This window comes from Ascaphus truei, chromosome 1 (genome assembly GCF_040206685.1).
Source record: "Ascaphus truei isolate aAscTru1 chromosome 1, aAscTru1.hap1, whole genome shotgun sequence".
Taxonomy (NCBI): Eukaryota; Metazoa; Chordata; class Amphibia; order Anura; family Ascaphidae; genus Ascaphus; species Ascaphus truei.
This window is the reverse complement of record NC_134483.1, coordinates 496,826,250-496,851,515: the sequence shown is the minus strand read 5'-3', so window position 1 is coordinate 496,851,515 and position 25,266 is coordinate 496,826,250. Positions and strand designations below refer to the sequence as shown.

The 25,266-nt window shown below is 42.6% G+C and overlaps 1 protein-coding gene across 1 annotated transcript in view; it reads left to right on the top strand.

Moving 5' to 3' along the window:
• CPEB2 (cytoplasmic polyadenylation element binding protein 2) overlaps positions 1-25,266 on the top strand; it is a 74,805-nt gene that overhangs the window by 3,161 nt on the left and 46,378 nt on the right. Inside the window, 1 exon segment of the mRNA XM_075569203.1 lies at positions 11,740-12,021. Coding sequence (XP_075425318.1) covers positions 11,740-12,021 — 282 coding nt within the window.

The window sequence follows — 25,266 nt, the reverse complement described above, 5'->3', positions numbered from 1 at the left end:
GCAGCAGAGCATAATCCTGTCAAGCAGGTGCTATATGCATCTTTTATGCCATTTTTAAAAGGTTAATGCTGTAAGAAAAAATGACATTGCAGGCCCCTCTGGAATAGAAAAGCTACAAAAGATATTAATTAAATGCTATAAAAAATGGAAACTACTGTACAAAAGAAAAAAGTATCGCGTTATTAATGTGTAGCTTCTATGCAAGGTCACAGGAAGCGGATCGGTGGTTCTCTTGGCCACTTTGTCAAGGATATCTTATACCAATTTCTTACTGCCAACGCATAACCTATAATTACAGGAGCACAGCAATACGCCACTAGCTATAATGTATTGTCTATGTATAATATATATATCTATATCTATATATAGCAAATGGAAATATTACTGTATGCTCATTTGCATGTCTTAGACAGGTCTGCAACCCCGCTTTTCACCATTATCACCCAGCACACAGTGCTTCCACTGCAGCATGGGATTCTGGGAAATGACATGCAAATGAGCACACAGTGCCACCTTTTGCTTCAAAACAATATAACATGGTCCCCTGTAAGCTTTTGCTTGCTGCATTTATTATATATGTGTATGTATGTATATATATGTATATGTCTCCCTCCCCCTCCCCACACTTTGTTCATAAGGCCTCGCGGGCAGGCAGGGAACTGGTGCTCATGCACTGCGCCCTGCTCGGCCGGCTATTCGTGGCCGGCTAGGCGCGCGCTCGCCTGGGGTCGTGGTCACGGAGCTGGTTCGCCGCTTGCGAGCAGCAAAATCAAATTTGCTTGCTCTAAGCGCCGAGCAGGTGCTCACTCACACTGGCCACACACATTGCCGCAATGTGTTTCATCGCGGCCTGTGTGAGCCCGCCCGCTCAGCGCCGCCGAGGCCTAGGAATTCAGATAGGGTTCAGAGCATGTGGTCTGAGACACTGGGTGTGTGTGTGTATAGTCTTTCTCTTAGGCCCCTGTTTAATGTCATGTGACATAGGGTAACACCGTTAACAATTCATCAACGTCTATTCAATTGAATACATAAGTATGCACCATCTTGATTATGGGCCTTAAAGATAATATGGATATTCTGTGCATAATAGGAATCATATGAACGTTGACATTTTAAGGAATTTTGAATTGCGCTCCTAAATTGCCTACATGAAAACGCACTTCATATGCGAACCTTGGCCAAGTTGAGTACTAAAAATGGCGCAACCTAGGGCGCATCGTAACTCAGGCAATCACTAGTAAATGACTTGTCTTTCTATCAAAGGGAAGAAGCTGCATCCCTTTTATTAAGGAGTTGATATTTTTGCCAGAGAACTTGCCAATACAGTAAGAACGCTCACTAGCATGCAGCAAGTTTAAACATCTGTGCTCTCCCTTCAAACAAACGGGAAAAGATTGATGCTGTAGAATAATAGTAGATAGTCTTCCAGTGAAAGGCGCTGCCAACAGGAGTCGTTTTTTTTTTTTTTTTGTGATACTTGGTTGTGCTCATGACAAGCACTTGTCAGGTTAATGTGAGAAGGTAGAACCCAATGCAATAACATAGAGCATTTAATGTTAAAAGGACTGCAGAGGCAAATCAATGTAACAATCACATTGACCACTGCCCCATTTTGCTGCAGAGATCTGCTTTGTGTTGCAGCTGAGTGATGCGATGATCTGTAAGTGAGCCCCAACGTTGATGGAAACGTCCATAACCATGCACTTATCTTTTATCTTCAATTAATAAATAGCAACTCCAATATTTGATAGAGCAGAGAGCCCTGATCGCAAAGGCGAGGTGGTAGGTACTGTTCTCTTATGACTGGCTTGTGTATTTGGTGCAGTTTCTCATCAGTCTTGGGTAGTAAGATCCCATTATTTGCAGTGACACAGCACCAGCATTGCTGGAGTCCATTACACAGCACAGCATTCTGATCGCATTAATTAAGCCTGCTTTTAAAATGGCTCGTTTATGGCCATCAAGCTGATGAACATGGTCCTCTGGTGCGATTTGAGATATTGGACCTTTTATTAGGGAGGAAGGGTTGTGCATCCACTGATTTTTTTATCTTATGTTTTTCTCCAGAGCCCTTTCTCCACTTCATTACAAAATGATCTATTATTTCCACACCCATGACTTTCATGTTATTGCAGTACTATTTATATGGGGTGGTATACTCGGCACCCCTTGCTATTTGCTTTATTCAATAAGAATGGTTTATCACAGGTCTCTGATTTGGTATTTAATCCCTATTGATGTTTAAGGGGCATGCGGAACATTACAGAATGACGTTGCATAGTCCCCCTCTGTCAGCAGGGGGATTAAATGGTATTCAGAGTTAGGAATTGAACATGAGATGTTAAATCCCTTAATTCCCTAATAGTTTTTTTTTTTTGCATTATTTTGCCTTGCTTACGTCAGTTTCTGCTGATGTATACAGGTCAGAATAATAATTGCCCATCTGGACATGTCAGCTGCTTTGGCTGGAGAATACAGCATGATATCAAACAGATTGTGAAACACCCACGAAAAGATACCATAACAAAGCATAAAATATCCTCTCTAGAGGTAATGGTGCAAGCACCCCCCTTTTTATTTGAAGCTTTCCAAAACTCTATTGTAGGCCCTATGAAGACATAAACATGATGGATATTCATATCTATATATTTTCTTACTGCTTGGGGCATTCTGCGATTACAGACCAAGCCAGGCAATTTGTTCTGCTCTCTAGTCCCCTCCAGCAGGACAGCTTTTATTTATCTGGCTTACAACCTGTACAAAAAGTATACAATTTACTATGTGCCTTATTCTAAAATGGGCCACAAGTTTATTGTAATGTAATTTAGAGACATGACAATTATATTTCAACATTGTTTAAGCTTTTACAACATTGATACTAGATCTGTATCACCTGAACTTCAAAGGGGCGTTTCAGCATGAAGAATTGCACTTGGATGCCGGAGCAACTAGTGTGAAATTAGCAGGGGCAGATAGTCCCAGGGTCTTTTGTCGGCTGCATTTGACTCGCAAGGGCGACGATTTTAAAGAGCCCTGCCCTACATCCCTATTCCATCTGCTGTAACGCGGTCTTCCCGTTGCTTGAGAAGATTTTGGCCCTATTTAAATGAAAAAAGCGAAGAATTATCCCAAGCAAAGGGGGCAGACCTATTGAATTGGTATAACTTTGAATGTTTTTGTATGCAATTATCTCTTGATGGCCAATTTTTTAATCGCTCCTTAAATTGAATTTCATCTTTTTGCTGTGACAGGAGTAAAGGAAGCATGTGGCTTTTTGGGGAATGAAGTAAAGTTTTGCTGCCCGCCTTTTGTTTTTTTTTGCCTAGAACTAAACCAAGTCTAATTTAGTTCTTTATGGACCCCTAGGTACTCTAGCCATAGTCCAGTGCTGCTGTTCTAAGTAGGACTAAACCCAAGGTTGTCCTTCCAATGCAACTCGCTAAAACCATACTGAATAACAACTTGAGCAAATATGGTCTGCGGTGTGTCCTACAATGCTATGTAACTCGTGGAGATGAGTTCCTGTATTTATCCTGGTCACAGATTGTACATTTGATAATCAGTCATTATCCCAAAACCGCACACACGGGTTTCTGGGATGTGAACTGTTCCCTTTTTTTTCTGATGACTAATAATTAAAACCATAAACATTCACTGTTAATAATTAGCCCTGACTTTGAATGGAAATGAATGTTTCAGTGTTTTGGTAACTGTTTATACATTTGACAGCTCGTTCTGGGTGACACTGAAGAATACTGGACACAGTCCAAGTATCCGCCTGCCCTAGTTGCTCAATTTAGAAAATATTTTTTTTTTCTATTTAATTTAAATTGAGTCACACACAATGCAGGTCTCTGTAAGATTTCAATTCCTAAACCAACTTTAGGATCCAATTGCATGACTCTTATCAAGGCCTTTGTTATCACGTTGATAATTTCACAGTATGAAACTAAACTACAGTGCTAATAATTAAAACCTCTGTTAATCTGCATCTACTTCAATATTCTACAAATACCTTTTTTTTTTTTTCTCAAGCTGATTACCTCACACAGCACATTGTATATAATATGCGTCTGTCAGTACTTTTGTTTTGGTGTGCCCGAGTTTATTATTCAATAATGCCATCTGACATCAGCTTGAATAGGCTGTTCACATCCTGTGTCATCGTTGACACAAGGTAATCTTCACATTTAGCCAACAGAATTGTAGTTGCCCACTAAAGCAGAGAGCAGGACACTGTAAACAAGGGCTCCAATCATTCTGAATGTAAACAGATTATCACTGTGACCAAGTGAGTAGAGGATAAAAGTTCAGCAAACCCCCAGGCTTAGCAGGTTTCGGGAGCTGCCCTTTTCCCTTCTCACTCTCTTCCCTGTTTTTGTTCTACAAAGAAAATAAACGTGACATAATGTACGCCACATTCTCCCAGATTTGCTTTCTCATTCTAACAGGAGTATGATGCCACAGTGACACGTTTTCTTTCATTGCTCTCATTGGTGTTTATGGTAACTGTCTCTCGAGCATCCCAAACGTATTTTTTTAAGGGAGTATATTCTGTCTGTCCTTTGAATGTACTTTTCTTTTTACACTGCGCCTGTCCCTTTTTGCCCAGTGGCACTGATGGGGCCCACGCATGAACGATCTGCGCGTCTTATTTCGTCTTTGGATATCATTTTGCATGAATGCTGTGTTTCCTAAACAATAGTATACAATTGCCAGAGGCATTTTCCGGCAAATACATGCATCCATTTTATGTTGTACAGTATAGCGCTGCACTTGTTGAATGCAGGATACAAAGTGACATTACACAGGTTACTTTGGATGTTTTGAATCACAATCTGAAGCATTAGCTGGCAGTATTCTCGCATTACGCATGTTGGGAACAGAGCTTGTCCTGCTCTGGGACGTTTTTCTTCCCATAGCACTTAACTTGCCCCCCCCCCCCCCCTTATATGTCACAGCATATCCCCCTCTACAGTGCAAAAAAACACAATATAGATACAGGCATACCCCGCATTAACGTACGCAATGGGACCGGAGCATGTATGTAAAGCGAAAATGTACTTAAAGTGAAGCACTACCTTTTCCCCACTTATCGATGCATGTACTGTACTGCAATCGTCATATACGTGCATAACTGATGTAAATAACGCATTTGCAACAGGCTCTATAGTCTCCCCGCTTGCGCACAGCTTCGGTACAGGTAGGGAGCCGGTATTTCTGTTCAGGACGTGCTGACAGGCGCATGCGCGAGCTGCCGTTTGCCTATTGGGCGATATGTACTTACTCGCGAGTGTACTTAAAGTGAGTGTCCTTAAACCGGGGTATGCCTGTATGTTTGTTTGTAACCGGGCAGCAGGTGTGCTAACCTTTTATTTGCTCACATTAGCAGAAAGGTCACATCTTTAGGTTAGCGTTCTCTTTCTTGCATTTTCAATGAAAAGAAGCAGTGATACCTATTTGGACTTTTTAAATAAGGGACAGATTACCAAGTAGGGTTTATTGCTTTTATAGTTGCCATTACTAACCATTTGTCAGAGACTTCAATGGTGTAATAGGAAATAACATATGAAGTTCTTTCATGTATCTTCCACTTAAAGGGGAAATCCCTCCTAGGACCACTGAATTACTGTGAATTAATTCTAGCAGCATGTTTAAGGGGTCCTCTCTGGCGGCTCCTTTTCTGTGTGAGGTCACTGGGTGTTCTTGTACAGACAGCCCCCAACCCACATCTTTTTATTGGTTCTCTGATAAGGACAGGGTGGGAAGAAAACACTTAACTGACAAACACTTCTCCATTCAGAGGCCCCTAAGAAATTCTATGTGAATTGCACTTTACGTTTACCCTGGCAAAACTGGTACTGTTTGTAACAACTATCCATGTACTTTTCCACTGTAACGCATATATGAAATACCAACCTCTTCTTTTCTGACTGGTGTGTCTAGTTTCATTCTTTTTGTTGGACTCCATGTAATACATATACATTATTTAGTATCTTCATTTGTAATGCACACTAAATAAATGCAAAAAATGGCAGTGCAGACTGGGACTTAAAATGATTGAATGTAGTTTAACAATATGGGGAGGGCTTACTTGAATTGATCTGGCCCTATCCAAAGCTCTTTTCAGTTTTGGTAATCTGATGCTTCGTTCAGTAAATATAAGCGTTTGCAATATTATGTCCAGGACGTAAAAAAATGAAGCTTGCCCCAGAGCTCATTGCAGTCTAAAGGTTACTGTGATAGCCTCAGATGCTAGAGATCAAGAAAATCATGTTTTTTACAGTAGCAAAAAAATATATCTATATACCTCTACGTTATAGGAGTTAAACTCTTATACGCGTTAGGGGCATTTCTGTTTTAAACCATTGTGGTTCAACATGTCGAAGGCCCAATGTAGCAGCAACTTTTACTCTGGCAAATATTTTCAGCTCCATGATGGTGTGTATTCCTACCCATTGTGCTAGTCCTGTTAGCAGCATGATTCTGACATTATTCTTTTGGCAGATCTAATTCTTTACAGCGAACAGAAATTGTCCTTGTGAGAATCACACCAACCCAATTCTAGAAGTGGTGATCCCTCAAGGTTCATTTTAGTTATTCTTGCAAACTAATCCCCCATCCATATCTGACATTTCCCAGCAGCTTCTCCTTGTGCCAGTTCTAAAACCGTCCATAAGGCCAAGAATTAGGTTGTATTTTCTGTCAATAAAATACTTCGGCCATTCCTCCTGCATGAATGCTATTTCATCTTATATCGGGGCCTAGTATTATTGGCGTTTGTGCTATGCATTTATCGATGCCAACATTAACCTCTTCAGTTCTGCAAGTCCCTTACACCAAGCAGGTCAAAAATAATTCTGTGTCGATCACTGTAAGCTCTTTGGAACATGGCCTCCTTTTTTCTTCAATTGTTTACTGTTATATTTTTAACATATTTTTTACCTGTCTATGCCTTGTGCTACATTTCTAGGTAGCACGTCTTGTATATGATCTCTGTAAAGAGCATGGTTGGCCCTACATAAATGTTATACTAAAATACTTGTATAACGCTAATATTCTTCACAAGGATTCAAAGTGATCTTATAAAAGTAAAAACGCTCACTTATATCTTTTGTAAAGGCCACTCTTGTGCCTTTTATTGTATCTTGAAATTGTGCACTGTGTCCTCAAACTTTTTCCAGGAAACTCCTTAGTGACCTTCAAGTGCAACATGGCATTGTAGCAGTTTAGAAGATGCCCGGGGCTTATCTTTATAGAAATATACAAATCTTTCTCATTACTTCCTGTGGCGCTTTTCTACTGTTCTTTAAATGGCAGAAGAGGCAGCACCGTGGTCCTTTGTGCATTTTCTTGCTTCCACGGATGATCTGCCCAATGACTTTGCTCTGATCGCTACAGACGGGATCTGAATAGAAGGTTCTCTTCTCTTTTTGGAACAACACAGTCAAAGATCCAGGGCTGTGTGACGACTGGCATCGATGGGTTAATAGAAGCAGAGAAATTGTGTTTGGATGCCCTTTCCTTGTAACCCATGTATATAGGCTGCTGCCCTGTTACTCACTTAGCATCAAAGTGCTAATGTAATGGGCAGGTCGCAGAGTTCAGCTCAGTCACAAGTCGGTCACAAGCAAGGCACGCTAATGTAAGCTGCTCGTTGATTTGTGTTTGTTTTCCCTTTTTCTAAAGGAGAAAGTGGAAAGGTTTATTGGCTGCAAGTGCATTCAACATTACCAGCACACAACTCTGATAAAGATGGCTGTTCTTAAAACTCTTCTCCTTTGTGCAGATATAAATTCTATTAACGTTTTACAGTTTTCTGTCCAGATTACTTATTTTTTTATGCTTTAATCTTTGAGTATATACATTGAAAGCAACTCTCTTAGGGCCGTTCTATACTGTGTGCGCGTGTGCAAATTGTGAATTATATATATGAAATAATATTTTTAAAATAAAAAAAAGTTGTAATAAAAATATTTTTTATTTATTTAACTTTGACTGACACACACACACATTACTAAAATCATTAATTTCTTCATGTTCTCCCTCGTTGGTCAGCTCCAAGCCCCCTGCGGTGTGCGTGCGGCGCCATTATAGAAAGGCTGACTAACGCCAGCCAACTAAAATTCCGGGTGCGCACGACACTATAGAACGGCCCTTAGGCAGTACAATTAACAATACTTTTCAAAGTGATTTCTATCTACATTCTGCATTGCACTGCTTTGGATCATGATAATCCTTGGTTTGTAGAATGTACACACTTTCTTGAATTGTCCACTATTAGTAGAACCCAAATTGCTGCTTCTATTTGTTTTGCCAACAGAAGCCCAACTCATCAGTTGAAATAGACTATTCATGTCTTGGGCACACACTCGCATCCACATGATGACCACTTGATCCAAATGAATTAAAACTGCAAAGGAAAGAGACATTTGAGCAAACTTGAAGTTTGCATTTTTTGTATGAATGGGCAACCATTGTGGTATAAGGTCTCATAGACCTTTATTTGTATCTGCTGGATATACTGTGTAACATGGAACAATGTTCATTGTGGCACTGAAGTATTTGGGAAACCAGAGCTTTAAAAACCCTATCCCTTGCTTCGTTTTTGCATAGCCAGTATAACCAACCCCAGACTGAAGAGACCCATTAAGGTCGAAACAGTCTGTCTGTGTGGGTTTACTGGCTATGCATCTTAACCCTGGCTGTGCTCAAAGCTGTGACCATGCAGTAAGCTTAAGCCTATAGGGGAATCACGATGAATGGTTTTGAAACAAAAGGTGGCACTGTGTGCTCATTTGCATGTCATTTCCCAGAATCCCTTGCTGAAGTGGAAGTGCTGGGTGATAATGGTAAAAGGCAGGGTTGCAGACCTGTCTAAGACATGCAAATAAGCATACAGTAATATTTCCGTGTGTGATTTTTATTCCCCCCCCCCCCCCCCATTCAATATGTGCATCAATACAATCTGCACACTGACAAGTGATTAGCGAAGTTGCACATTGATCCGTTCTCCTGTAATAGATCGCTTGCTCAGGGTAATTTAATTCAGTTCTTGTACAGCATTGTGGGCAATGTAGTCCAGCAATATCATGTGACTGGGCAGGTACAATTGGTGCACTGCTAGAGAGAGGGCAGGGCTCGAGCCAGAGCCTATCAGAAGGGGAAGGGGCTGTGACTTTGGAAATGGTTTCTATGGAAATAAAAATGCTTCCAACATTAGAAACATTTACAAGTATTTTCTCATAGTACAGAACTGATTTATTAAAAAAACAAAAAAAAACACATATATGATATTGCTTGAACTGCAGCTTTAATGTTAAGAAACGCAGAAAACTACAGCTAGGCACTATTGGGGATAATGTGTATCCTTTTGTGCAAGCAGACCAAATCAACAGTTCTAGTAGGTTTGCCCACTAATTATGTGTTAAAACCCTACCTATCGTAGAGGGTGATATTGTTGCAATAATCTGCACAATCAGAGTTCCAGTCTGATCCTCCCAGAAATCTAAAACAAAACCTTTATTGACCGCTTAATTACCTCTAATGATTGTTTAGAGCTGGGTGTCTCTGCATTTAGGGATTGAAATAGTTTTGATGCCTGCTGGTGGGGCGGTTTGCATTTTTTTTTCATTATGACTACTGTGTGATTTTGTCAATCCCAAAGGTTTGGCTGGTTCAGTGGCATTGTTTTGAGGGGGGTGGAAGGGGATTCTAGCTTGTTTTGAGATGAGGGAGTTACATTCTGAAGCTAGAAGAGAGCTCTGTGTTAACCCTAAGGGAAGAAAGCAGAGATGCTGAGCTGGTGATGAGTGCTTTGACGTCAACGTATATACCAAAAACCAATATTGCACAATTGAGTTGATTTCCAATTAGCAGAAAATGAACTGATCCACAAGTCCTATTTTCCATTGCTGTTATGTTTGTGGTACTAAATGCTGTATTATTTTGTTAAAGTAGTGTTGACATGTTCTATGGAAAAGTAAACCTAGGTTAATCTCTGGCCCTCTTCCTCCTTTAAGCCAGTGTCAAAATTTGTATGGATCCTTTTTATACCCTTTTCAGGGTCTGATACTTCATTGTGTATTTAATTTAACTAGTTTTATATTTTGGGAAGTAACTGCAGCTTTCAGTGGACAAGGTCTTGGAGGGGCTGACTGTTAAGTGGACAGGAGAGTCCCATGAAACACTTATCTGCCTGAGGGGCCTACCGTATAACGTCTAATCCCTTGAAAGCTCTGTTTCAAACTCTTGGTTACCTTGACCGGCTAACTTTATGTATAGCATAGGAGTTTTGCTTACTGTAAGGTGGATGTGCTCCATAAAACCCACTTTACACCTGAACATTGTCATCATATCAAGATTCACTAGAAGGCTTGCTAAATGAGATCCATTAGTAGAGGTGGTCAAAACTGTCAGTTTAGCCGAATTTTCTTGAGCTGACCATTCAAAATCCACTCTGTTCCGCAAGGTAAAATCCGTCGACTGATCCAGTTTCAATCCGTGCGGATTCATCCAAAACCGCCATTGGATACAATCCGCCGGTCAATTTTAACAATCTAATCTGCGGATTCCGCAATCTGTTGGAGGCTTTTTACTAATACAAATCCGCAGATTCTGCAATGCATTGGAGGATTTTTACCTATCTAATTCACGGATTTAGCAAACCAATGGTGTATTTTAAGAATTCAATCCGCGAATTCACAATCTGCGGATTGGATGTTTAGAATCCACCATTGGCTTGCTAAATAAGTGAATTGGATTGGTAAAAATCCTCCAATGCATTGCAGTATCTGCGGATTGTATTGTCGTTGAGAATTGCCTTTTTTGAAACCGATTTGCAGAAATCTGCAGACCAAAGTAACTGGCTTATCCGAGGCGGATCCAAATTCGCCAATCTCTATCCATTATATTGCAGATAAAAAGCTCAGCTTTGTAACTTTTGGACCATGCGTTAACAAAACTGGAAACTCCTAATTGCACTCTGAACGTACAGAAGCTTTGCAGATCAGCAGCACTTGCTGACACGTTGACTGTCCTGTGTGGATAGATGGCAATGGTTGGGAGCTTTGTGTGGATTCATTCAGTAAATCTGCTGACGCCATTGTTTCTTGTTACAGTAGTTTTTAAAGGGAGCAGAGTGGGCTCCTATCCTCCTTCAAAAAGTAACAAACATAAGAGCGTACATGTTATTGTAAATCCGATATGGGCATAACTGAAGTGATATGACTTGGTCACCGCAACCTAAGAATAAATAAGTCACTGGGAATCTGCGACCTTCCCAAGGTCGCCACTGTGTATTGTGCCCAGGTGTGTTGGTTTACAGTTCAGTGACTTAACCACACAGCTCCTCCCGCTCTCTTGTTTACCATCATAATACAGGGGAGGATAATCTTTGCTGCCTTTTTTTCATGCCTACTTGATCCAAAAACACATTTAAATTACAACAAAGGTGTAAATCCTTGTGCACCCCTGATGTCACAAGGAGTCATTATTCCCTAAACTGGGGTTATCCTGTTGTCAGTCATTCTCTGTGCATCCCCTAGGAGGATTTTATGAATTACTAGATTTGTTTCCTCTAGTTCTTTAGCTGCTTTTCTTTGCTTGTTCTCGGTTGCAATAAAGCCTATTCTGTTTCCGACACTCACACCACATCGCATCACACCACATCACACACGTCTAGTATATCATTAAGAAACTGATCTTGAGTTTTAATTATTGGCTTCTGTTTCCTTGCAGCCTATTGTGAAACAGTCTCCTTGGAGCACCCATCAGGGTAGTGGTTGGAGCACGGGCAGCATGTCGTGGGGGGGAATGCACGGCAGAGATCACCGCCGAACCGCTAACATGGGAATCCCTGGCACCATGAACCAAATCTCCCCTCTGAAGAAGCCCTTCTCCGGGAATGTCATCGCTCCACCCAAATTCACACGTTCCACTCCATCACTCACTCCCAAATCCTGGATTGAAGACAACGTTTTCAGAACAGACAACAACAGCAACACACTCTTACCCTTGCAGGTAAGAATGGTATGTACTTGAAATCTAATATTCACATCTATTTTATGTTGCATTGTTTTTGTCTTCCATATGTGAACTCTAGATATGAATGAGATATTGCAGTATATGTGCGGAATCTCCCCTTTCACTATGCTAATATCGTAAGGAAGTTATTCAAATTGTAAATGTATTGCTTAATTACCTTTTTTCTCGCATCATTCATATAAAATATTATTTTGCAACCTCGTTCCGTAACTTTCAATTCCAGAAATGCCGAATTGTGGATCTTATTTATCCCTGTCAAAACCAGGCTTGTAGTGCTTTGGGTCTCGTTGTATTTCAGACCTTGCTGGCTCAAACACTTAAAATGGCTGACTTTATTCATGTTAACAGAACGTATTTGTTCCTGAAGCTCTGGTTGTTCCCTCACAGGAATAGCTGACACATTCTTCTCTCCTACCTGTGTGCCTCTGGTAGGAGCAGTATGATGCACATATATTTTTATTGTGCTGTTCACATCACGTCCCTTGGGCCTAGATTTAAATAATTGTAAGATTATTTTTTTTTTTTTTTTTTTTTTTATTCTGTTTCAAATCAAGGAGGTGCATCAGATGCTGGGTAAAGGGGTTCTTGCACTTTATTGCAACTCCAGCATATTTTTGTTCCAGTTAACTATCTCTTACTTCTCTCATGAAACCAACTTTATTTGTGCTCAAAAACCCAACGTGGCTGATGTGGACATTTTTATAATATATGTTGACTAGTAGCCCCCTTCAGCAGGAAATACAAGGCGATGAGAATTTACTGGCACTGAGCAGTTGAAATTATTTTATATTTACCAATAGGTTGTCTGTGTGGTCAAATTGTTATGGTTTCGTGCTGTGGCCAGAAGATGGATATCTGCCTTATTTTGCATTGACCTAACCCTCATGAGAATCACACAAACATTGTGAGGTGTAACGACGTACGAGCAAACTATTCTCGGTTGAGTAACTGGGTGAGAAGTCCACGTGGACTGTAGAAATAATCACTAAAACTGCTTCTTTTGCCCCAATTTACATCTTGTGGAGTAGCACTTCATAGTGAGTATGGCCTCCTATACAATACCTGACGAGCGGGATTTACAGACTTCAGTTTTTTTTTTTTTTTTTTTTATCTTTTCGTGGCTGTTCACATATGCGATTATCGTGGCCCCGACAGATTAACTCTGTGGCAGGCTGATCTGGAGCCTGGACCCCCTGCAGTATGATTGCGGCACTGTCCCCAGTGCTATGTCCGTTTGTTTTTGTTCGCCTGCTGCGCCTGGGGACGGGAAGTCTTACTATATCTGTACAAACCAATGCCTTCCAAGACTGGCTGTCAAGAGGCAAGTTGTTCTAGAATGTTGATTTTTCATATAATTTTAGGTAGGGGTTCTCAACTCCAGTCCTCAAGAACGCCCAACAGGTCAGGTTTTAAAGATATCCCAGCTTCAGCACAGGTGGCTCAATCAGTGGCTCAGTCGAAGAGGACGAGTTGAGAATCCCTGAATTAAGAGAACCCGTGATAACGTTCCGGTGAATGAAAAGATTGTGCTTTGTTATCCGGTCAGGCAGATCAAAGCAAACAATGTTTTTCTTTTATCCTTTTTTTAAAAAAAAAATACATTATGCCTCTGAGCACAAGTAAATGAACAAGGGACATCGTCGGGTTATTCCACCAAAGCTTACACGATCCATTCCTGGATAAAGATGTACAATGGATTGTTTTCATTTGTCTGTTACTCCTATTGATCATTTCTTTGCAGAATCACAATTTAAGTTGAATAAAACCTTGTGGTACAGGAATTCCTTGTTTCTGATCACGTACAGCCCGGTCTCTAACAAACGCGCTATAAAAAAAAAACTAACCAAGAAATGACAAATCGGTTCGTATTGATGTAATCCTTCAGTGGGGAAAAACCTTTCTAAAGCATATTAATGTAGCAGTTTCCACTACCGCAGGTCAGCTCTGGGGGAAAAAGCACAGGTTTTTGATTGAAGCACGTCATTGTTTATTTTGAACATTGGTTAAAATGTGAATATCTGTGGAGATCTTGAAGTCTTAAACAAGATTCTAAAAACCTTTTATTCCCATCAGTGTCCTCTGGCCCTTTTATTATATTAAAACATCACAAAACAAAAGCCGTACTTGAGCATAACCGTTTGATCCAATAACGCCAATATTGTGACTGAATCGTGAGATACTTTTCATACCATGTTTGGCCACGTTCTGGAAGCCGGTTCAACTTTGATGGCGGTGCCTAGCAAACTCTCCTGACAGGAAAGAGTTAAAATCTCTTCCCCACAGCAAGCTGCCAGCTATGCATTGCGCTGCTGTTTAGAAAGGGTTTCACCACTCTGTAGAGCAAATACAAATACGACTTGTGAACACATTCACAGCTCACAGGTTTGGAACCCTGTCTTTCCCCATTATCTCTTGGCATACAATTCGTCCCTTGCATCCAGGGATTCTGGGTAATGACATGCAAATGAGCATAGTGTGTCACTCTTTATCCTTTGTAACATGCAGCACCATAAGTTTATGATTACGCAGCTTTTTTATTTTTAGCACAGCCTGTGTTGAAGTACATAGCCAGTAAAACCTACTGGTTACCGCTCTGTAGCAAAGCCTGCAGACATTATGCACCTTGACTTCTCAAGTGTATAGACTGGTTTCAATCCCTGAAAAATGTGCAACTTGTCAAAATCTTCCTGCAGTTCTGCATCCTCTGCAAATCTGCTCTGAGCCTGATGCACTTTTAATGCCGTTCAAGCCAGGATTTATGTAGCACACGAGTTTTTAGGAAGAAATGCTGTTTTTATGTCATACCAGTAGGTAAAAGCATCAGAGCAATGCAACTATATACAGTAAAAAAATAATATTATATTATATTTTGTTACTCAGTCAGACAACTCGCTTATATTTTTTTTTCTTCTTTGTTTGAGTGACTATACGATGACATCAATTATACTTTTTTCCCAGAATAAGAGAACACATGATGTGCTATAGATGTCACAAAAGCCTTTAAAAATGTAGGAACGATCTAAAAAAGGTCCGATTTGATCTTGCATGTGTTGGTTCTTTTCTTTGTGTTCTCTGGACGTTGCAGTATTGAACACCTTCGCTGCCTCTTGGAGGTTTTCAGTATGTGTCTTATATGCAAAATGACCAGCTCCATTAGAAAACACAGGCCTGTCAGTGGGGTCGTCTCCTATATAAGCTTGTGCTTCTCCAGGCCTCCCCAGGACAGAATTATGAGACTGCACTGTTCCATGTTTCAATAGACATGAAGCAAAAGGTGACACACTGTGAGTGCTCATTTGCATTTCATTACCCAGAATCCCTGGCTGACGTGGAAGCATTGCATGCTAAGAGATAATGGGGAAAGGCAGGGTTACAGACCTGTCTGAGACACGTGCTCAACAGTGATTTTTATTTAGTGCTCCAGTGTGATGGACTATGCATAACATTACATCGAGATGAACCGAGACTCTTTACAGTATTGGATGACCAATTTAATTTCTTTGCATCAGTTTTGCTGGATTCCCCAAAGTGTCCTGAACAAAGGTGTGTGTCTGTGTGTCTGTGTGTCTGGTGTGTCTGTGTGTCTGTGTGTCTGTTGTGTCTGTTGTGTCTGTGTGTCTGTGTGTCTGTGTGTCTGTCACACTTTAGAATCCAGCAACACTTATGCAAAGAAAATAAATTGGTCATCCAATACTGGAATGAGTTTCTCAGTTCATCTTAATGTAAATTTATGCATGTTCCATCACACTGTATTCTCACTAGAACAGTGCAGTCTCACGTCTCTCCTCGCGGAGACCTACGTGTATACTGTATATAGACATGCATATATATATATCTGTTTTGTTGCTAGCGAAGAGAATATACAGTAGCTGTTATCCTGATTACTTTACTGAAGATTTGGCATTTAAAGCTGCAGTTCAAGCTCGCGTGTGCGGTTTTTTTTTTGTTTGTTTACACTTCAATAGTTTCATGTGGGCAATCTCTACTTACCTAAAGAACTGCATAGCTGCCGGTCAATTCGTTCTCCGTCTATTGATCGGCGAAGTTTGGCGACTTCTTTATATCTGGGGAATGTAAATGGTTGCTATAGGAACAAACATGCTTGTTAAAATAGAATACAAGAAAATTGGTTTTTCAAAGTTTTTTTTTTTTTTTAAACAGAAAATGCTAAAAGTATTTTTTCTCACTACAGAACTGATTTATTAAAAAAAAAAACCACGTGCAGGATATTGCTTGAACTGCAGCTTTAATGTGCTGCATCTAGTTATTTTCTTTCTAAATTGTGCATCTAGTACATACTGTAGATAAGAGTAGACATTACATTCTGGAAGTAGGAGTCCCTACTCCAGAGAGCTTCCAGTTTTGTATTTGAGGAGATATCGGGGGTATGTGTAAAGGCAATTAATGCAGACGATATGTTGCTTGTCCCTCCGGCAGGGAGGGGCTTACTGGCACCCTTTGCCACTTATAAATGCTGACCCTTAATGTCACCGTATGCTCTTTAACCCAACTGCACAAAGTCCTTCATAGACAATGTGATCCATTCACTGTACCAGACTAATTATACATTGTGTTAGAGCAGTTATGCGCAAACGTTTTTTGCGGTGCCCCCGATGCCTTACCTCTTCCGTTGGCAGCCCCCCTTTTTACCCCGGCATTTGAATTAAGAATTAGGAATTTAATTACGAAGAGCGTGGTACCTCTGCAACCACCTGCTCCCCCCCCCAGTTTGCGCACCGCTGTGATAGAGGCACAGATACAGCTTTGCACATAACGATACACACACCGGGTATGGGCTGTCTGAAATGTAAGACTGAATACTTTATTGCTTATAATATAAGCAATGCTCTTTATTTGTCCAGTCCGCTAGAGCAGCGGTGTGCAAACTGGGGGGCGGCAGATTTTCGGGTGGCGGGGGGGTACGGCAGTTGTAGAGGTCCTGCGCTCTCCCCCCAGGCATTTAAATAAAATCCGGGGGACCGCGAGGCCTCTATAATACACTTACCTTCCAGAGACGCGTTGTCATGGTAATCTTGGGTGAAATGACACCGCGGGGCCAAATGACGTCACGTTACCATGGGGGGAGGGCGAGGCACCGAGGAGAGCAGGCAGGGGTGCGCACGGGAAAAGTTTGCGCACCCCTGTAAGGCATATATCAGGGGGGGCGCAAACTTTTTTTTCCCCCTGCGCCCTCCTGCCGACGGTCCCCTCACCTCCGTGCCCACCCTCAGCCCCGCTCCGGTGTCATGGCGTCATTTGACACCGCGTTGCCATGGCGACGTGTGTGAGAAGCCGCCAGAGCCTAGGTAAGTAGGTTTACAGAGGCCTTCGCCGCTCCCCCTGGCACTTCATTTAAGTGCCTTTGGGAAGCGCGCGGGGCCTCTGTAAACCCCGCGCCCCCCCGCACTTGGTCTCGTGCCCCCCAGTTTGCGCACCGCTGGCTTATATAACAGACCATGTCTGGATATTTTATTGTTCGTGTCTCGCACCATGATAGTACTGTGCTCTGAAATATTTTGATGCTTTTTATATAATACTTGGCATCTGCAACAAAGCTCGAAACACCGTCTACCTCTCCCATTGTATGTTGTGGTTTTTTTTTTTTGCTGACACCAACACCTTTTGGCAATCACTCTGTTTGCGTGTATCCCAGGGGTCGGTACTGGAACCTCTTCTCTTTTCTCTCTATACATACTCCCTCCCTCTAGATGATCTGATCACATCTTTTGGATTCCAATATCGCCTCTATGCTGATGACACACATTTATAACCCTATACCTTACACTTGCTGTCCAGTTCAAAAGTCTCTGAATGTCTCACTGCTATGGATGTAGCCAGATGTATTGTCGCGTATTCCGCCAGGAAACCATAGTTGAAAGTTGCCTGACTCCTGCCTGCTCGCGGCTTCCCCGCGGCCAGACTAATTGCCCATCACGATTAACACAGCGGGGTCCCTGCTTCTGAATGGGACTCCCGCTGCGTTAATCCTACCGGGCTGCACCTGTCTGGAAGAGCTGCACAGTGAGAGCAGAGAGAAGCGGTCCCTCTCCCTGCGCATTTCTAACAGGCGATCCCAATGATTTGATTTTAATGACATATTATTGAAGTGGGTCTCCAGAGCTGAACCGTATTAGTTTCCGCCCCGGGGACCCCCTGCTTCCGGAGTTACAGGCGTTGGTATGGGGTGCCTGTATTTCTTGCATGTTTAAATGTCCCGGTGTTGTGGGAGAATGAAACTTGCAGGAGATAACCAGCACCCCATACCTGGGACCTGTAACAATGGAAGTACGGGGTCCCCGGGGCTGAAATTAATGCAGTTCAGCTGCATAGACACCCTGCTTCAATACTTTGGAATTACAATAAAAACATTGCTATTGCCTGTTAGAGATGCGCAGAGAGAGGGGCCGCTTCTGTCTGCTCTCACTGCGCAGCTCTTCCAGATTGGTGAAGCCCGGTAGGATTAACACAGCAGGAGTCCCAATCAGAAGCAGGGACCTCCGCTGTGTTAATCCTGATGGGCAATTCCCTCCTTGCTCTGCACTTGGATGTGATCTCTCCTTGTTTTGTCTGCGGTTGACCAACACGTTTGCGGGGCAGGGTGAAGATAAAGCTGGCTGCATCTGTGTATATCATCCTGGAGGTCCCTCCGCTGACTCAAATGTAATGTGTCAGAGACTGAGCTCCTCCTACTTCCACCCAAACCTGTTCTGTTGCTTTCTTCTCCGCTACTGTTGCTATCACTCCATATGAACTGCATGCTGCCTGGGTGTCACGTGGCACAGCAGCCGCTCGAATATACAACATTTGTATTTCCACACAGCTGCCACGCCAACGCTGTCTGCCGTGTGTGCGCGTGTCAGCACTGGATAAACTCATAGGGAGACCGGTATTTCTCATTGCCTCACGTGCGCCAGCGCTTAGTATAATACCATCCGGAGGAAGAATGTTATTTATAAATGACCTGACTGTTACGTAATTTTTTTTCTCAATTTCACTCCAAGTATTCACCAATTTGCACCAATTTTATATTCTGTTTCGTAACAATTCTAGGGAGAACTCTTGGGAGGGAGCGCCCTTCCGAGGATTTTTTTTTTTCGGAAATAGAATATGAAATCGTGCAAATTGATGCAAATTGGTGCATGTTTGGAGTGAATTTAGAACAAATTACGTAATGGTCAGATAATTTATAAATAACAGACCTGCAGTCATACAGGCCCATCTCGAGCAATACTGCACCCCTCCTCATCCTCTCTCCCCTTATCCTCTCACCCTCCAACCCCCCTCGTCCTCTCACCCCTTCCCTCATCCTCTCTCATCCCCTCTCATCCCCCCCTTCATCCTCTCTCATCCCCCCTCCCTTCATCCTCTCTCATCCCCCCTCCCTTCATCCTCTCTCATCCCCCCTCCCTTCATCCTCTCTCATCCCCCCTCCCTTCATCCTCTCTCATCCCCCCCTCCCTTCATCCTCTCTCATAACCCCCCCTCCCTTCATCCTCTCTCACCCCCCCTCCTTTATCCTCTCTCTCATCCCCCCCTCCTTCATCCTCTCTCTCTCTCATCCCCCCCTCCTTCATCCTCTCTCATCCCCCCTCCTTCATCCTCTCTCTCATCCCCCCCTCCTTCATCCTCTCTCTCTCTCATCCCCCCCTCCTTCATCCTCTCTCTCTCATCCCCCCTCCTTCATCCTCTCTCTCTCTCATCCCCCCCCTCCTTCATCCTCTCTCTCTCTCATCCCCCCTCCTTCATCCTCTCTCTCTCTCATCCCCCCTCTCTCTCATCCCCCCCTCCCTTCATCCTCTCTCACCCCCCTCCCTTCATCTCTCATCACCCTCCCCCCTCCCTTCATCCTCTCTCATCCCCACCCCCCTCCCTGTCATTATCACCCCCACGGGAGAGCCAGAGAAGACACACACACACACACACACACACACACACACACACACACACACACACACACACACACACACACACACACACACACACACACACACACACACACACACGGAAAAGACAGAACAAATACATACAGGACACAGGCAGGGGACACAGGAGACAGGACACAGCTTCACCTCTCTCTCTGCTACATGCTTTTCCTCTGCTATTTGGCCCCACCCACAAGCTCCTGCCACCTCCTCCTGATTGGCTGCATTACATAGCAGCAGCCAATCAGGATGGAGGAAGCTGCCCAGCCCCCTAGCAGCAGCAGCCCTGCTCTATCCCTTCTCAGGGGAAACCCCGCGATTGGTTACCAAGTCTAGAGACATAATACCGGACACATACGTGTCCCCCCCGCACACATACGTGTCCCCCCGCACACATACGTGTCTCCCCCGCACACATACGTGTCCCCCCCGCACACATACGTGTCCCCCCCGCACACATACATGTCCCCCCCGCACACATACATGTCCCCCCCGCACACATACGTGTCCGGTATTATCTCTCATTTTTTACCGGACAGAGTAACCAAATACCGGGCTGTCCAGTTCAATACCGGACACCTGGTAACCATAATTATGGATTCGTATTAAGTACCATATTACTTTTACAATTCTCCTCTTTCAAGGTGATGCATAAACTGCTCTGCCCACTCTTATATCTCGGCCCTCATTTTTATTTTTTATTTTTTGCTTTGGCCATGCTTGCCTCTTGCATTGTTCGATCTACCCCTTTTGTATCTAAATCAGGTGTAATCGACTCCAGTCCTCGAGCTACCAACGGGTCAGATTTTCAGTATATACCCTGCTTCAGCACAGGTGGCTCAGTTTAATATTGAGCCTTCACTCACCTAAAACCTTTCTTAATTACTGGCCTGCACCTCTAGAATGCCCTTCCCCTCAGTATCTGCCCAGCGCCTTCTCTCCACCCTCAAGGCCCATCTCAAAACTCCTCTTTAATGAAGCATATGGGTAGCTCCAAAGTACTTCCTCTTGCATATGCATGTAACTCCTTCCGACCATCTCTGTAACCTCTTCCTTTAAAACACTTAGATCGTAAGTTCCTTGGGGCAGGGACTCCTTTCCCCAATTGCTTTTATGTTTGAATAGCTTCTTCTAATGATATCTCCTATTATTTTGCCGTGTCGATTAGTGCTGTGAAGTGCTATACGCATGGACAGTGCTATACATAACTAGATATACAGGCAATACATTTGCTGTTCATTCCCCAAAACAACCTCCCCAGTGACATTAAGGACACTGTGGCACCGAATGGGTGAGTAGGAGTATGCGACATGGAAAAGCCCACAGAGCAGGGGATGGGTTGGTTGGCTACACTCCTGTTAGCTGCTGTGACCCTGCCTGCTTTATTTGTGCAGTGCTGTGTTCTTTCCCTTTCCATACAAGGTCGAGGTATTCGGAGGAAAGGTTCCTTGCTTAAGAGCCGCATTTTCAGCAGATCTGTTGCATCAGCTTTCCAGGTCAAAACAGAGCATTGTTTAATAGGTGGCATCGTAGATTTCCATGCCAGCTTGTGCACTTGTAGTTAAGGTTATTTTTCTTTCTTGGTGTGCGAATACAGTAAAATTGTACTGCTGAGTTGTTATTGCTTATTTTCTTAATTTTGACAGGGTTAATCTGCCTCGACCTTAATAGGACTCCGAAATAATGCTAAAACTGGCTTGGATGGAAAGCTTTAGTATTCTGAATAAATGATCTTTTACATGCACCTAAATGAGCTAAAATGGCTTGAGCTAAAATATTTTTGTTTACATAGGCTAACAATGTACGTAGAGCTTTACAAAAAGCAATACTGTACAACACAGTTCTAATACCGTAAGTGCAATAAACATAAAATCAGACTATAAGAAAGGAAGGTCCTGCCCCGGAGAGCTTACAATCTAAGCGAGGTCTGCGTGGTAAAATTGGCTTCTACACCATCCTTTTTCTGTACATTTTTCTAAATGTACTCTATAATCCCTTTTAATAGGCTTGTTTCTCTTCCTGCATTGGAGAATGCCTTGTGCAAAATGCCAGGCCCGGTACAGGGGAGTAAGTACCTGTACTCACTTGGCCTCTTCAGGTTTTCTCTCACCAAAATGTTTTAACTAAATAACTGAATGAAGTGAAATATTTAACATTTTTAATTTTTACAGATTAAAAAAATGCCGATGGATGCAATACAGGCTGAATGTCTCAATCTGCTATTGCAATAATAGACAAGTGTTTGCTGTTTATTTTATAACGTTTTGTAAGGATATATATATATTTTTTTATTCTTGGTAATATTATTGGCACAAACCCAGACGTAACCCCTACTTTAAAAAAAATAGCCTTTTTCACTCTGCATTCTGCTGCCTGTGCAATTCTGTGCTTCTGAATCTTTAATAATAATAATTTGCGGCTGCTAGAGAAAGTTATCGCTGACTTCCCTGGGTGCCTTGGGCACTTCAATGGAACATAGCTTTTCCTGTCCTATTATGACAGCCGTGTTAGTCCAGTTGCAACCGTGCACAAATAAGGGAGTACTTCAATAGTGTGTGTGTGTGTTACATTTTAAGAAAAGCTTTTAAGCGGCACCTAAAAATATATATAATTCTGAAAAGACATTGGTTATTGAAATATTCCTTTGTGCTTTTCCTGCCTCATACAGCATTTTAAGAAAGAGAACGAAATCGTTTGTTAATTTGAGCAGCAACATAATAACGTAGAATCTATTTGTATAAATGATGTGGTTTATCAGATTTTGAAACTTTGTGTGAATAGAAGATAGCGGAATTTCCTAAAACTAACTTGGCTGTGGGTTCATAGCTATCTGATGTGTTTTGAGGTTGTACTGTGTATCTCTGGTTAGATTTGGCAAAATCCCATCATTTAAAATATACATATACTGTATGCTACAGTATGTTGTATATAAATAGGATACAGTTTTGTTTTTTTTATTAGGCGGTAAAGAATAGTAGGATTATTTTGGTTGGTTGTATAAGCTCCTTGCATGTCTTTTCTAAAAAAAAAAAAACATACAGCACATTAAATGGCATTGGATGTTTTCGTGTAAGTAGTCATTGTAATCGTTGATAAAATAGCAGTTTTGCGTTGTGAAATGACTTTTCCCCAACTGTGCGGAGATAAACGGGGGGGAATATTTTTAAAGCCGCAATCCTGCGAAATTTGAATTTTTTTTTTTTTTTTTAAATCGTTTTATTTTCCGTGATCCGAAGTGGTGTGACCCAGGAGCTAAAAACGAGGTTCAGCTCGGGACACCCAGTTTAGATTCTGTGAGAACTAAATGAATAAAGACATCTGTAATTAACTGTGCTAGAAACACCAGACCAACTTAATGAGGCTCACTCTCCTTTTCTATCTCGCTGAAATATCCTGTACGTGTCTTCTCTGAAACCGGCTTGTGACGAGGGATATGTTGCCAAAATACTGAACAGCATTAAATTCCAAATTGGGTGAAGAAATCGTTTACCTGGAAGCGCTACTGTGCGATTTTCGGCTGGTTTTTATTTGAAGGTTTTTCTGGCCTGACGACGTATAAGCTGCAGGCCCTGCCAGGAAAATCTAATTACAAATGACAAAATAGTCATTGCAAATCCTCAGCCCTACTTGGCAACAAATATTATAATTGCCCGAGTGAGTCTGATCCTCGTGGTAGAACTAAGAAGGTTGGCTCATACATTTTTTTTTTTTTTTGCGTGTTTAATGCAATTAAATAGAAATGAGTTAAAATGTTATTTGGGATCTGCCCCGGTCGTCGAAAACTGATGAGGTCGTGCTCCTGTGTTCGGGATCGCTGCTCGCTGAGATGAGGTCATGATCTCGCCTAGGAACAAGCAGAATATCAATGATGTTGGGGCACCATGAGGAGGCTCCCGGGGTTCTATTTAATGACATTGTTCTGACGTCATGGGGGATACACGCAGAAATCTGACTGTCCTGTGATTGAGACCACAGGCATCAAACAGTGTCTGCGGCCTTCGCTGACGGGGTCGGCATACCAAGTTTTCAAATGACTTTTCCTCCAGCATAAAAACAGGTGGAGGTTTTTACAATAAGTGAATGAACCAACATGTCAAAGGGAAGCAGTTGGGCAATCTTAGCTGTAAATGTCACTAGGGGTTTCAGCAACACGGGTCTCATTTCTATGCCATGTTTGGAAATGATCTGTTAAGCGGATGGAAAGGTTAGTCAAGAACACGGCAAGGGGGGGGGGGGGAGAAAGGGTGCCGCCGGCTCTGCTCCATTAACCCATTGGCTGCCGGACGGGACAGCTGGCGTCTCTGGCACAGGAGGTGCTGCAGCAGGTGTCCACCAATTTCATCATCAAAATGTTGCTGCAAGATATTTGCAGACCGTTTGTAAGCGATCCTTAGTTTTATCATGTTCGTGTTGATCAGGGGTTTTTATACATCTCCCTTGAGGACCCTGACCCTCAGCCAGATTTGTATTTTTTTTTTTTTAAATAGCATTGCTGAGTCCTATTAGTGTATACATTAAATTGCATGTGCAAATTACACGGCACACGTTGTTAACAGGTTGAGAACTTGTGGCAACTCAGGTTTAGTACGTAACGTGCTCCCCAAAATTCAGTAGCCAGAGGAAATCGAACATCTCCCATGCCCTCAAGCCACCGTGTTCACAAACTGATGGCACAAGCCATGTCGTTTACCCTTTGAGTTTCGAGGGCAGCGATCTTGCGTTCACGTGGGTGCTCCTTCCCGGATGAAGGAATAGAAGAGGTATCCTCCTCCCATGTCAGTTCCTGGTGGCGTTTAGGCACAATGCCATCTCCCTTTTAATAAAAAAAAAAAAGCCACAAGCTGTAAGGTTGACGTAGCTGCTACGTGCTGGGGTCCCTGGAGTGCCAGTCCCCATGACTGCCAGCATTGACCTAAGACGGCTTTGAAGGTGCTGCCATTAGTTCATTTTTGACCCTAGAGAATACTGCACCTTAGGCCGTGACTATAGTGCCGTCGTTGGCGACGGCGACACGGCGGGTGACGTCACCCGTCGCCATCGGCAAAAGTTATGTTTCGCGGGGTCGCGGGATTCCGACAATTTGATTTGTTAAAGGGCCGTCACGTGATGCTACGGCCTTTGAAAAATCTAATTTTGACGGCTTTAGGTTTTCGCGACGGCTCCGTCGCTGGCACTATAAGCGCACACGGCGGCGGCGGCAATGTATTTGTTTTCGGGCGACGTCGCCGGCACTATAAGCGCGGCCTTACTAGGGAATAGAGTAGCATGTTAAATGTGCTGGTGAGCCACACTAATGTTG